The 13,672-nt window shown below is 39.3% G+C and overlaps 1 protein-coding gene across 1 annotated transcript; it reads right to left on the bottom strand.

Moving 5' to 3' along the window:
- Positions 1–2,059: 2,059 nt before the first annotated feature.
- Positions 2,060–10,198, bottom strand: LOC146646403 (uncharacterized). Its single transcript, XM_085391856.1, has 8 exons — positions 10,075–10,198; positions 9,111–9,210; positions 8,937–8,991; positions 7,426–8,570; positions 5,904–5,995; positions 5,675–5,775; positions 3,660–3,759; positions 2,060–3,347 (listed from the first exon to the last, which is right to left on the bottom strand). The coding sequence occupies exons 3-8, from the start codon at positions 8,953–8,955 to the stop codon at positions 3,215–3,217; spliced, it is 1,590 nt and encodes a 529-aa protein (XP_085247982.1). The 5' UTR covers positions 8,956–8,991; positions 9,111–9,210; positions 10,075–10,198; the 3' UTR covers positions 2,060–3,214.
- Positions 10,199–13,672: the final 3,474 nt, after the last annotated feature.

Genomic DNA, 13,672 nt, shown 5'->3' with positions numbered 1-13,672 from the left:
GCCGGGCGGGGACAGGCTGCCCTACTATCTGCACAGACGGGATTACTTTAACCGCATGCATTATTCGTGGAAAAGACCCCTGCTCCGTGCTTCTGGGCCGCCTGTGTTCACCTGGGCTGTCAGAATAAAACTGACAAAATGCAGCATTATTCACCAAACATTAACACGGGAAGACAACTGTACTGGGAGCTGAGCATTATTATGATGACTCTCTGACTCTAGGGAGTGGGTTCTCTGCTAAGAGCCGGTGGCACTTACACTTTTCATGCAAGGTTTAATGAGAGCACAGTGCATTGAATCCACCGAGCAGCAAAGAGTACAAAGAGGTCGCTGCTGCTTTACAATAAAAACAACAATTTAAACGAATATCTATAATTTAAACACCTTCCTGTTTAACCCCAAGTTGTAGTGTGTGGCCAAAGAGGTAATTTGATTAGCAGTTCAAAAGAAAAGGTATGAAATCTCCACCATCAGGAAGATCCCTCAAACCTCAGGAGAGGTAAACGCTGCTCTATATGAATTAATACAGTACTGCACAAAAGTCTTGAGCCACCATCACTTCTTTGTTTTGATTCCAAGCAGTCAGACTTCCTAAGAGTTTTTTTTAAGGTGGCTTTGAGGAATAGTTCTCCAGCTTTCTGCAGGTCTTTCAAAGTGTTTCTTTGGACACTGGCTGCTTTTTCAACCATTTTCAGTCCAGACCCTGTACCTGAGCATTTTCAAATGATTATTTGTTTGTTTGTTAAGCTGCTTAAAACTAAACTATGACTCACTCAAGGGAAAAAAAAGAAGGGTAACGTAAGAGACTATTTTTAATTGTATCTTTAGGCACCTTGGTAGTAGCAGTCTGTTGCAGAAACTTGTCATTTGTTCCCACCACAATACCATCTGGAAAGCATTTGATTGGCAAAGCTTCACGTTTCCAACATGATAACGATCCCAAACACTTCCAGTCCAGTAAAAGCAGACCTGGACAGAAAAATACACAATGAAACACTACCAGTCAACAACTGGCCTGCCCAGAGCCTGGACCTCAACATCACTGAAGCAGTGTGGGATCCTCGAAACACAGCCAACATCCAAAGGAGAGCTCTGAATGTCCTCAGAGAAGCCTGGAGAACCATTCCTGAAGACTACTCAATGAAATTATAAGAAAGCTGCCGAGAAGAGTTCAGACTGTGTTGAATAAAAAGGTGGTGATACCAAATAGTGACTTTCAAGCTTGTTAGAGTTGTACAGACCTGCTTTGCATGCTGCATTTCTATGTTTGCTCATCTGTCAATACATTGCTGTACCTCTTTCCCATTTTCATAGCAAATATAAAAATAGAAATACACAAATTTTGTTTTTAAATGAGGGGTGGCTCAAGACTTTTGCACAATAGTGCATCTGATCCTAAACAGTCAATGAGACATTTTTGTCCTTTTTGCCTTTATATCAAATTTGCACAGTAGACCAAGCTTACGTTTGAATTCTATTTTTACATTATTTTCTTACTCTCACACTGTTGAACAGCCGGTGCTCCAGCTGAAGGATTGAAAATTAAAACTGGTCTTACGCACATCTAAACACTAATTTAATGAAACCCGACTCCGACATGCTGCGATACTGAGAGGTCCGTTACCTTACACACTGCAGGCTTTTCTCCACAGCTTCAAACTTAATAAAATTACAACTTTATCAATTCAGACGTACTTTTCCAGTCTTCCTGCTAACGCACTTTTAGGTGAATATGCTTGGAGTTGGATTAACAAACCCCAGGTTGAGCTGAAAAGCTCACCCTGATTGCTGATGTTTAAGTAAGTGAAGTCAGACATGGAAGAGATATGCTGGATATCCTGAGCTTGTGTCACAGTGCAGGAAAAAAACCCAAACACTGAGAAACCCCAAACATCACTTTCAGCTGATGCCTTTAAAAGAAAGCACAAAGGACATTTGTTTAGGCCACAATCCTAATAAACAGGCACGATTATGAAAAAAGAAATTGCACTGAGAACTGTTTTATTCCCAGAGAGAGTATTATAATTCAGGACACAATCAGACACATTTACACCACCGGTAATGTTGGACGAAGATGAAACAGCTGGTATGTGGGTGAACTGACCTGGCAGGTATGACAGCAGGTATGACAGCCTGCCTCCATATCAAACTCAAAAGTGCGTCAGTAAGTGTGCCGCAAACAGCTGCTTGCAAATCCTGATGATAGCAAGCACATGTTTCAACACATTACAGAGTTTTCAACCATTTAAAAAGACATTTCACGTGCCTGAAAAGTTTTCCTGCTTCTTCCCCATATCAAAATATGACAAATCCCTGATAACCTGTGATGTACTGATCCAACTTTCTCAGTCAGATAGATACCTTGGCTGGGAGTATCTGTTAGCCATCAGCATTTCTCACTGTGACGATGAGGCTTGAACATCGTTTTCAAAATTGTAGATGACTGTGGAATTGCCATTAGCCACGCTTTTCAGATGTCAAAACAAATCAACACTTAATTAAAAATAACCAACAATCTAGAAAAAAAGAACTTGTTAGCGTATCAAGCAGGATATTATGTGACAGCTCGTAGGATAGTGAAGAATTTAGCAGGACAGATGGGCCCGATGTCACTTGGAAGGATGCAAGTACTGGATCGGCACACACCACATTGAAACATGCACCAATTTTTAAATAAAAGACAAACGTAGAATCTAAAGAAAGAAAGAAAAAGCAAAAGTGCAACAACAAAACAGACAAACCAGGCAACCAAATACAAATTCACCCAAGAAACAGAAAAAGTGCAAATATTTGACACAAGGAAAAACGAGCCCCTTCCAGACACACACCTTCCTCCTCAGTAACCCCACTGCCCGATCCACACAGCTGCACTGTACCAGAGGCCCTGCACTTGTATGAATACAGTAATTACCAATAACATGTACATATTTTCTTTTCAGTTATTAAAACATTTTTATCGAGAGGAGGGGTCTCTTTGTGTGTGAGGGGCGGAGTACAGCTCTCTCAGCAGCACTCTGCACCTTCTTATCGACATCAGTGGAGAGAGCTAAATATTTAAAGCGTGGCTACACTTCACTACAGCGCTTGTGCGTGCTGTGCCTCTCTCCATGACGTCTGAATGTTGCCAGCAGCGAGGTTATGCATGTCTGAAAAGGGCCGTATTACACCATAACAGTAAAGGGTTTTTTCACACAGTGTTTCTTGCTCAGACATTTTAGAGTCGAGGACAGTGGTATCTTTCAAACAGTTTAGGAACTTTTGAAAAGCGTTCGTGTGAGCCATAGTTCTTGCGTTGCCATTCTCGGAGCGTCATCTCTGGCTTTGTACCAAAGCGACTCTGGTAATTTCTGAAATTAAGCAGATTCAGATGGAGATTATTACAACTTTAAATAAAGCTAAACTAAAACTAGATATAAAACATGACATTATGTGCTGGTAAAACTAAATTTAGAGGATATTTTCATTTAATCTTTGACAAATCTGACAAAACAGTCAGGAAGCATTTGATGAACTTCACTAAGATAGTCTGAGACGACTGAACAAAGCCAGACAACTAAAACTAAACTTGATTTTTTACAAAAAGACAAATAAAACTCAGACTCGTTTATTCTGAATCCACAAAAAAAAAAAAAAAAAAAAAATCAAAAAAGGTGGCGTACCGGCGGGTGAAGTCGGAGGGATGCTGCCACCGTTTCCCATCCTTGCCCGCTTTCTCACCAGCAACACGGTTCAGCACACTCAGCAGCTCAGACATGACACCTGAAGGAGGCACAGATGTTAGAACATCAAAACTGAAGGTCATACGTGACTGAAGGGAAGAGTCATGACACAGAGGGGGGAAATAAAACCCCACAACACAAGCTTCCAAGTGAGAGACGTTTACACGTTAACTTACATCTATAAAATAATTACTTTTACTGTCATTACTTACAGTAAAAGTAACTGTATTACTTAGTTATTACTTTCTGTACCACTAACTGCTTATTTAATCAATTAAAAGTCACCAAAGCTCTCTGGACTCAGTAGCCGTGGAGCTCTAAAACTCCATTTCCATTAACATCAGCACTAAAACTGTGCACCGCGAGCTCCATGGCATCGGTTTCCATGGCCGAGCAGCTCCTGTAGGTGTAACGTGTAGGTGGCCCAGTACTTAGTAATAATTTCACAGATTTATTTATTCTAACTAAAGCTTTGAAATAAATCATACCGGTAACACTACATGCTGGTTGGATTTAAGACAGACCCCTGCATGCAGTAGCTGACAATCGACCTGCAGCAAAGTTTACACACACAAAAAAAAAAAAAAAAAAAAAAAAAACGCCACCAAGCTTAAAGGTCAAGACAGTTTTTTTATTTCTGTGTGGAGGCGAACAGAATCACTTTCCTTCACCTTTAAGTTTGTTTATCGTGTGATCTGATAAAGCACTCTTACTGGCATTTTACCTGCAAAGGTTTGGATAGATTACAGAAACAACCGTGGCTGCTGTCAACTGTAGAAAAATGTTTTCTTTCTCTTCGGCGCACTGTGTGTGGAGTCAGAGAGGCTCCGCCATAAACAACTACAGCGCCATCCTCGCTGCTGCTGCGTCATCAACTTTCATGTCGGCTAAAAGTGAAGCTGCTCAGGCTGAATCTCAGAATCACTTTTTACAGCCAACATACGTCTACATTTTAGTCGCAAACTCGAGGTAAATGTTAAATGCGTCCTTTACTGTGAAAACATAATCCTTACTTCAGCTAGTTTTCTTCACATGTGACTCAGTAATGGTAGAAACTTCATCTCTGGCTCATAAGGGCTGACCAATCAGCTTGCCTGACATACGTCTTTGTTGCATTTTCATTACTAGCCATCAGTGCAACATCCTGCAATTACCAGAACCCTGCACACATATTCTTGGCCTATCAATCAAATTCCTTTCACTTCGCTATGTGGCAAACTGAAACGATTTCATGAGAGTAGCATTTAATGTTTAAATGGATCCAGCTTAAAGTTTCAGTTCTAATGTACAGCCATCAGCTGAGGAAAACAACAGCACTGAGAGCGCACTCAATAATAAAATAATTAACTAGAATTTTAAAAAAAAAAAGATCATTTCCTGCTCTGTGCATCACATCACCATATTAACGATGTACTGCAGCATTCATCTCCGGTGCTTTTTACAAGAATGTTGCCTTTTACTTTTTACTTTTGAAGCCTTCGTAGATTTTTAAACAACCATCTGATAACATTTCTGGAGTAGGTGGCACTCGCAGGGATCGTTTTTTTGTAGAATAAGTCATGATCTGTGAAACACCAAAGATGTGACATTCATGTCGAGTATGTAGACGGAGATTCGTAATTCGGGGCCCAGGCCAAGTCCGATCCAGGTTAAAGGTTACTTTGTCAGAAAGCGAAACAATGTTTTCAATTTGTACCTTATCCTTGAATTCATGAGCACATACTCACAGCACAGCACACATAAAGCATCAGCTACAATCAGGCTCAGAGGACTACTGAAAAATCATTTCAGGGAGTCATTGCCATGATGTCTGCCACCATTTCACGCATGTTTCCATAAATATCATAGTAAAAAACATTAACTGTCAGTTTCCTCTGAGGTAAAACATCAAAATAAATATTTAAAATAGGAGAAGAAGAAAAGAAATATGGGAGAAAAGAACAACAGGTTCTTACCATTATGTGCTCCTTGTTTCTCTTGCATGTGTCTCATTACTGAATGGACATAGAGTCTCTTTTTCTTCTCCCAGTCTGACCTCCTGCTGAAGATCACAGGCCTGAAAAGATACAAGCACATGGCCCCACAAATCTGTAAATATGAGGCTTCTAGAGAACAGGCCGAGCGCCTCTAAAAACCAGAGCGAGGCTAGTGTGGTCCCACTGCTCCCCCTAGAGGTAACAGTACCTTTGAGTCCCGGAGCACTTGGCAGTCCGAGCACGCGACTCTTCCTCTGGTTTTGTGGTTTGCTGGCATGGAACAACAACTTTTGATTTCACCTTGAGGAAGCACAGAATATTTGTGTATGATTGCTGGGTTATCACAGTTTTTTTAGCTTTACAAATATCATTAATTTGAGAAAAACTTTTAGAGCATTTTCTTTGAACTCTTAATATGACACAAAACACAAACAAATATATTTTAGTTAATAAAAATTCAGGTAGAGCTGATGGGCTACACGGGCCACAGGAATCATGCTGACCTAAGGGAGTATTCTGCCTTGCAATGTTATCCTCACAACCAGAGGAAGGTGGGTAACAAACCCTGACACCAAACCAGGGAGAGACCCTCAGTGAGACAAAGGAGAGCTCGCCAATGTCAATCAGCTTAGAAAATATCTGTGTCGATCCACTATAGCTCAACATTTACCTCTCCAGAAATGCCCTCGAACACGACTGTGATCAAACTGATTGGTAACAATATGCTGTGTAAAGAGCTCAATCATGGCAAACACATGGATTTATGCAGAGATATTCCTCCAAGTGCACCACAATCTGCTCAGTTCAGCTAACATACCCCTGGATTAGCGAGGGTCATGATTTCCAAGTGTTACAAATGACAGACGTTACTTTTGTCTTAAAATATACGTTTTCCCTTGTTTTTAAACCGCAAAAATGGGCCTAGGTGCTATGACGTCACCATTATTTTCATCTTGGGTAACTTTATATTATGAATCACGTTGTGATGAGTGAAGGGTGGATTCTCAGTGAAACCACAGTCGATGAGCATACCCTCGATAACCCGCCTTTTATGCCTCTCAAAATGATCAAAATGTACTTAATGTTTTACTCAACATGACATAAAACGATCAGCAAAGTGTTAACAGAGTTCACAGCTGAGGACTGATTTACAGTCTTTTTTTCCACAGTCGCAGCTATCGCCCCCTTGACGGCAGGTTTAAGGCACTTCTGTGTAAGCTTCATCTTTCATATCCAGAAGACGCATCAATATTTTATAATTCAATACTGGCTTTTCAGACAAAGAGGTTACATGGGGTTAAGTCTGTTTAGGCTACGATACCAACTTGATTGTTTGTTAAGATTTCAATTAACACACATCTTCCAAATTGTCTGAGATGCACCACTGCACACGTCCCTAGTAAAGCATGCTGCATTAGAATGGAGTTCAAAAGCATCACGAACTCACTGAAGTAATTTGCTTCCTGATAGAGAGATTTGGGACAATTGGGGCCAATTCTCTGCACTATTTTGGCTCTTACGGCTCAGTTATGGCACTGGGCAATGTGAGGTGGACCCGTGGCTGAGATAGGAGCCAAAATTAGGCCAAACATTCATTGCCATCTGGGTCAGGACAAAACTTTGTCTGATTTATTTGGATGTTCTTGTGTGTTCTTGCAAAAAAAAAAAAAAAGAAAAAAAAAAGAAAACATATACAGAGCACTGCTGTAAAGAACAGGAGCAAAGTGTACCTGTACTTGAAGAGGTAAGGTATTTTCCCAGGCGTCCTCCAGATTGGTGTCTTCTGTACTGTGTCCAGATGACTCTGATGCCAGACGTCTGTCACTAGCAGTGTTTGGCCTGACTTTGCCATACGGAGAGGATTCAAGCGTGGGAGGACAGATATCCCACACCCCCTCAGTCTCACCTTCTAAACTCTCCACAACGGAGGTCATCAGCTCCATGAAAGGCCCACTGACAGCAGGACTCAAGTCATCCACTGCAACAGTAAAGCCTCCAGAGGTCACAGTTTGTTTATTATATTGTGGCTTGGGTGATCTTTGAGGATGACAGCCATTCTCAACCACCCTGAGATGGGGATTTGAGTTACTAGTGAGCTGTTTAGAGTTCAATAACCCATCTCCTTTATGGTCATTTATGGAGGAGAGAGATACATAGCCTCTATCATCACTGACTCCCAAACTCTCTCGTCCAACTCTTCTTTCCATCTCTTCTAAGTGTTGAACAGCAGGAACAGCAGGAAATTGTTTCTCTGGAAACGTGTTGCAATGTGGAGCTGTGCAGCTTTCTGCAGGATCCAAATTACCTGCTGCAGTGCAGGTATTAATGGGATTGAGGTAACATATTGTATTTACATCATAGTCAAACACAGGGGAAAATTTTAAAAGGATATTCTCAGATGTAATATGTTTTTGTACGATCTCCTCTTCACCTCCTGGATCTGTGGAGGATCCACACTGCTTGATGTGCTCCGAGTGTAGCCAAGAGTTCACAGGCTGTTTTACTGCACTCCCAACATTTTGCTTTTTAGGTAAAGGTTCAGGATAAGACAATGTTGATTGCTGTCTCACAAAAGGGCTGTAATAGTCCGTAAAACACTCGAGATCAGGGGACAAAGCCTGTGGACTAAGGGGCTTTTTTAACGGACTAACATACCCTTCATCAGGACTGGAATAGTACGGTTTCCTTTTATTTATCCAGTTATTACGGACCTCAATTTCTAAATGATTAAATGTAGAAAACCTTCTCGATTGCTGCAGATCAGCCTTTCTGTTACAGGTCATCCTTGAATACATGGAAAGAGGTTTCAAACTTTCGCATATGGGTGGTTTCAGACAGCAGACCATCACGTTATTTCTTGCTTTTTTATCCATACCTGTTGAGGGTGAAGAAAATTCAACATTATCAGTTATTTTCTTCCCAGCACACGCGATTTCTGGGCTGACCACTCAAACCTTATGCCATTTATTTGTTCCCCCATTTTTGTTTAGAAAACAAAAACCTCCAATATAACAAAAGTTTTCCAACTTTAAACATTTAGCCAGCACAACACCAACACAAATATTAATCACAACCTCCATGAATGTCCTCCTAGTTGCTCAAACTAACCAATACACTGTCGTATCCCACAGTAAAACTTAAATAACACAAAGGTCACTTGTCTTGTTGTGTTGTTATGAGATCATGCAGTCCACACAACCCATAAGCTGTGAGTTTTAAAATCAATTTTGCACTTACTCACCCAGGACTTTATGAGCCATCTCCACCTGCTTTGTCCTTTTGGCTACCTATTGTTGCTGTCAAAGCCAAACACAAAGCACAGTGTCATCTTCAAACTTTTCTTAAAGGTTATTATGCAAAGTTTTTACCAGTGGCTCCATAGTGTAATGGTTTACACATTCACCTAACAGGATACCTGGTCTGATCCCAGGACAAGGCACCAGGCTTGTGCCCCCCGAGTTCTGGCGTAAAAAGCTGCAGATCCAACCTGCAGAGTTACCTGCTCTGACGACCACCTGTAAATAAGCAAGCAGCCAAAAGTAGCTTTGGAATTAAAAATAATAATAAAATAAATATTCACGGTAGAATAAAAGCAAAAAGGAAAATACAAAACTGCAAAGCAACTCTAACCTAACTCAAGTAATCTCCAAACTAACAAAAACTCCAAACACTAACATGCACAAACAACTCTAATATCACCCCAGGGAGGGTTTGAGCTTCCCCCAATTTTTTAAAAAGTGGATTTACATTTAAATCAACAACAACAAAAACTTTTTATGTAAATCCAGAAATTCAATCACCACATTACAAGTCACTGATTTGAACTGTGCGGTTTTGTTTTGATCTTTTTTTGTCTTTGAGTTCGATTTCGGGGGGCAGCAGCCTGCTGTTCAACGCGTGAGCCAATTAAAAAATAATTTTCCCATTTATATTGTTAGTTAACGTAACTTAAATTATGTTGAAAATTAAATATAATGCTATGGGTTTGGGGAACTTTGTACATTCTCTAAAAAAACAAAAGCAAACTATATCACCACTAAAAACACTTGCGTGCATTTCACTTTAGTTTTTTTACGTTTCGGTTTATTAGCTTAGAGTTAGCCAAATGGTTAGCCAAACAGCCGAAATCAGTTTAGTTGAGCCCAAACGTTCCTCCGCACTTGGTTAAAGACAAACTTTTTGTTGGCCTTAGGCCTGGAGACTCTAGCCCCGCGTTATTTTTTATATTACCTAACTTACTTCGCACCTGCTCGGTCCTCAAAAACACACGTCCTTGCGCATGCTCAGGGCTAACATTAGCTTTTAGCTTGTTACCTTCATCGATATTTTGGATATGCTACAGCTATAAGACCACACAAATAACATGAAATAAAACTCACCTCTTTCTTGGAAATTAATCTGCTAGACACGCAGACGTTTTCCTCTCTCGGTAGCGCGCACAGGTGTTTAAACACACGACGCACATAAAGGTTAAATGAGCAGGCGACACCGCAAAGCTCAAACTTGAGGTGAACAAACTGACATGAAACGCTCACATGTTGTTTACATCTGTGCTAACGCTTCTGATTGGCCAGAGGCTTAAAGTACATTTAAAAAGATTAGTCTATATAGTTATTTGTGTCTCTTCAGTTTAGGCCCACACACTGGAGTAAGGTTACGGTTTACATGTTAAATGTCACTGCCCTTTTATTGACTTTATTTTAATTGATGTGTCATCTGGCTTTATCGATAAATCCAGGGATCATCTGCAAATCAACTAATAATCTTAAATATTGATAATAAAAATGTATTATCTCCAATTTAATACTTTTTTGGATAACCTTTTCCTTTCATAAATGAAATAATTTACTTGTATTTAATTGTATTACCTAAACTTTTATGATGTGAAACAAATGACAAATATGCAAAACACAAAGTCATCAGAATGAGGGTGAATACTTCATATAATTCCCGTGTGCAACACGGTGCATTCATGCCCCAGGTTGACTTTGTTCAGGTAATAGGTCTGTAAACTGGGGAAGCCTCAAGTTCATCTAGATGTCAAATTCTTCCCAGGCCAGCTCCTCCTCCAGGGATGGATACAATATCACTTATTAGATGATTGTGTGCAATACCTTCGTTGTAATCATCCTCAGTCAAGAACTATAAGAGCTCTACTTTTCAATATAAAGCACCTTGAGATAATTGTTGTTGCAAAATAGCAAATTCACTGAAGAAATTAACTAAATTTCTCACTTTATACACAATATCCTTTTTCTTAGTATGTCACTGTCACCGTCTCTAAAAATTAAAAATTAATGTGCAGGGGCAAAACCTGCAGACTGATTTATTCTATTCAATTAGTGTTATATGAATATTTTAAGCGAGAGTGCACCATTATGGATCGATAAATCTCAACCACCCAATACAAAGCTGCATGTGAAAAAGGAAAAAGGAAAAGCAAAATTATAACCCCTAAAAAAAACTATTTTAAATGATGAACCAGTGCAAATTATCAAAAATGATGGAAGCAATTTTAACTACTATTATAATTTACATCTACTGGTACAAATCAGATTCTTTCTGCGGGGGGGGGGGGGGGGGGGGAGGATCTGAGGAAAGCTCCAACTGATCAACTGATGCTTAATTTTATAACTGTAAGTGTATATTCTGGATTTAAATATAATTAGAGTCCCTTTTATTGAAGCCAAATAAGCCTCCGACTGAATGCTCCTCTTATAGGGGAATTGGTCTTATGGGATGTGATACAAAGATTTTGTGTAAAGCACTCTCTGGGAGACCAGATGAATGTGTGCCTAATTTGATAATAGATGGTCAACAAGGTTTTGTTAAAACGAGACAAGGCTATAATAACATAATGTACTTTATGAGAAAAACAATAGTAAGACACTGTGCTGTTATCACTGGATCCATGCAACCATCTCTTACAGGTGCTCCACAAATATGGACTGGGTGAAACATTTCTGAAATGGATCCGGTTATTGTATACAAACCCGAAAGCACAAGTTTTAACTAATAATAAAATATCAAAACCCTTTAATCTACAGCAGTCAACCAGGTAGGGCTGCCCTCTGTCACCAATTCATTTTGTGTTCGCAATAGAACCTCTGGCCATCGCTGTGAGAGCAAATACAGGAATATCATTTATCAGGAGGAGGAGGAAGAGACCATTTAATTTCTTTATTTGCAGATAATATTATATTTTTTGACTAATCTGAAAGATAGTATCCCTAATTTAGTAACGTTGATTAAAAAAAATGGAGAATTTTCAGGATACAAAATTAAAAATTCTAAATCAGAGTTAATGTTTCTTAATGAGGAAGAAAGAAGAAGGCCTGTTGTGGCCATTTAAAACAACTAAAGCAGGCTTTAAATATTTAGGCACTAGGATCACCTCAAGCCTCAAGGACATCCCCTTGTGGGACTAATAAAGGTATATCAAAGAACCTCAAATTATGTTCCCCTTGTAGAAAAGGTCACGGAAACGCTAAACCATTGGTTAGAGTTTCCGTGCCCAACTAACATCAGCCACCAATTATTTTTGCCCAACAACACCTCCCAGCCTGGGTTGACATTGAGCAAGAATCTGTTTCAGATCTTCCCTTACACACTTTTCTACATCCTTCAGACACTAAGATGTTAAAAAAAGAATACAAAGAACCCTTTCTTGAAAAATACAATTATAATTTGGCATGCAGCACATAAACATGTGGATGATCCTCCATCGCTTTTGCAATTCACCCCTATTAGGGGAAATGAAACATTTACTCCTGGTAAAAATGGAGGATTTAAAATATGGAAAAATAAAGGAATTCAAAAAGTTAAAGACTTATATGCAGATAGCAGGTTGCTCACATTTGATCAGTTATGTAAGAAGTATTTAATAATACGCCCAAAGCACTTTTTTAAATATTTACAATTGAAAAATTATTTGTCATCAAAACTGCAAAAGATTGCTGAACTTCCACCATTAACAAAAACAGAAGAGGCATGCTTTAAGAATACAAAAGGGAAAGGTTTCCTCTCTATATATATTATCATTTATTGATAATATATATAGATAATATATATATATCATTTATTGATGCTTTCCTCCACAGACTCAGCAGCAGATAACCTGGATGCTTGGAGACTTAAGATCCAGGAGGACGGATGAAAATGACTAGAACCAGGCTTGCTTAAAAGCACAAAAACAAACAATAAACACACACTTTAAACTCCTGCAATATAAAGGGCTCACGAGAACCTATATAACACCCGCCAAGTTCCATCATGTGTCCAATGATATTCCAGACATCTTTACTAAATGTTTAGTTGAAAAAGGAACTCTTCTCCTTTGTCTATGGGAATGTCCTAAAATCCAGGAATTTTGGAAAGATATCAAATGTCTGTCTGAAGTGTTTAAGGTAAAAATCCCTTTCAAGGGTAAACTCTGTGTACTTGGAATATATCCAAGGGAATTTAAACAACCGGAAAAAAACCGACGAAATTACTGGACTATGGACTACTTCAAGCCACAAAAGCCATTGCACTGTTGGGGGAGTATGGATGCTCCCTCCATGGGACTCTGGAAGAAGGAAATACTCTCTAGGCCTGGAAAGACTAACATATACTGCCATGGGCAAACAGTGGCACTTTGTGAATATGTGGAAGCCATATATGGATATTTTAGGGAGGTGAAGGATGTTTATGAGAAAGAAGGAAAAGAGGGGAGAACCTCGTTTACCCAAATTCCTCGTATTACTGTGAGAACTATGCTTATTTGTACATTTGAATATGATGTAGGCAGGTTTGATGTATGGATGGGTGTGTGAATGTGAGGGTGTTCAAATGTATGTTTGTATTGTAAAACACAACTTTTTAATTAAAAATATATGGGGGAAAAATACAATTAGAGTCCTGACACTGGACTGTATTTAAATTTGTCTGATTATGATTATTATATTTTTTTTTTAAATAAATGGCCAAAGACGACAG

The sequence above is a fragment of the Rhamphochromis longiceps genome, linkage group LG19 (genome assembly GCF_057381845.1).
Source record: "Rhamphochromis longiceps isolate RC_006_pf linkage group LG19, R_longiceps_female_GT1.1, whole genome shotgun sequence".
Taxonomy (NCBI): Eukaryota; Metazoa; Chordata; class Actinopteri; order Cichliformes; family Cichlidae; genus Rhamphochromis; species Rhamphochromis longiceps.
The sequence above is the reverse complement of the archived record's forward strand: the minus strand, read 5'-3'. Positions and strand labels throughout refer to the sequence as shown.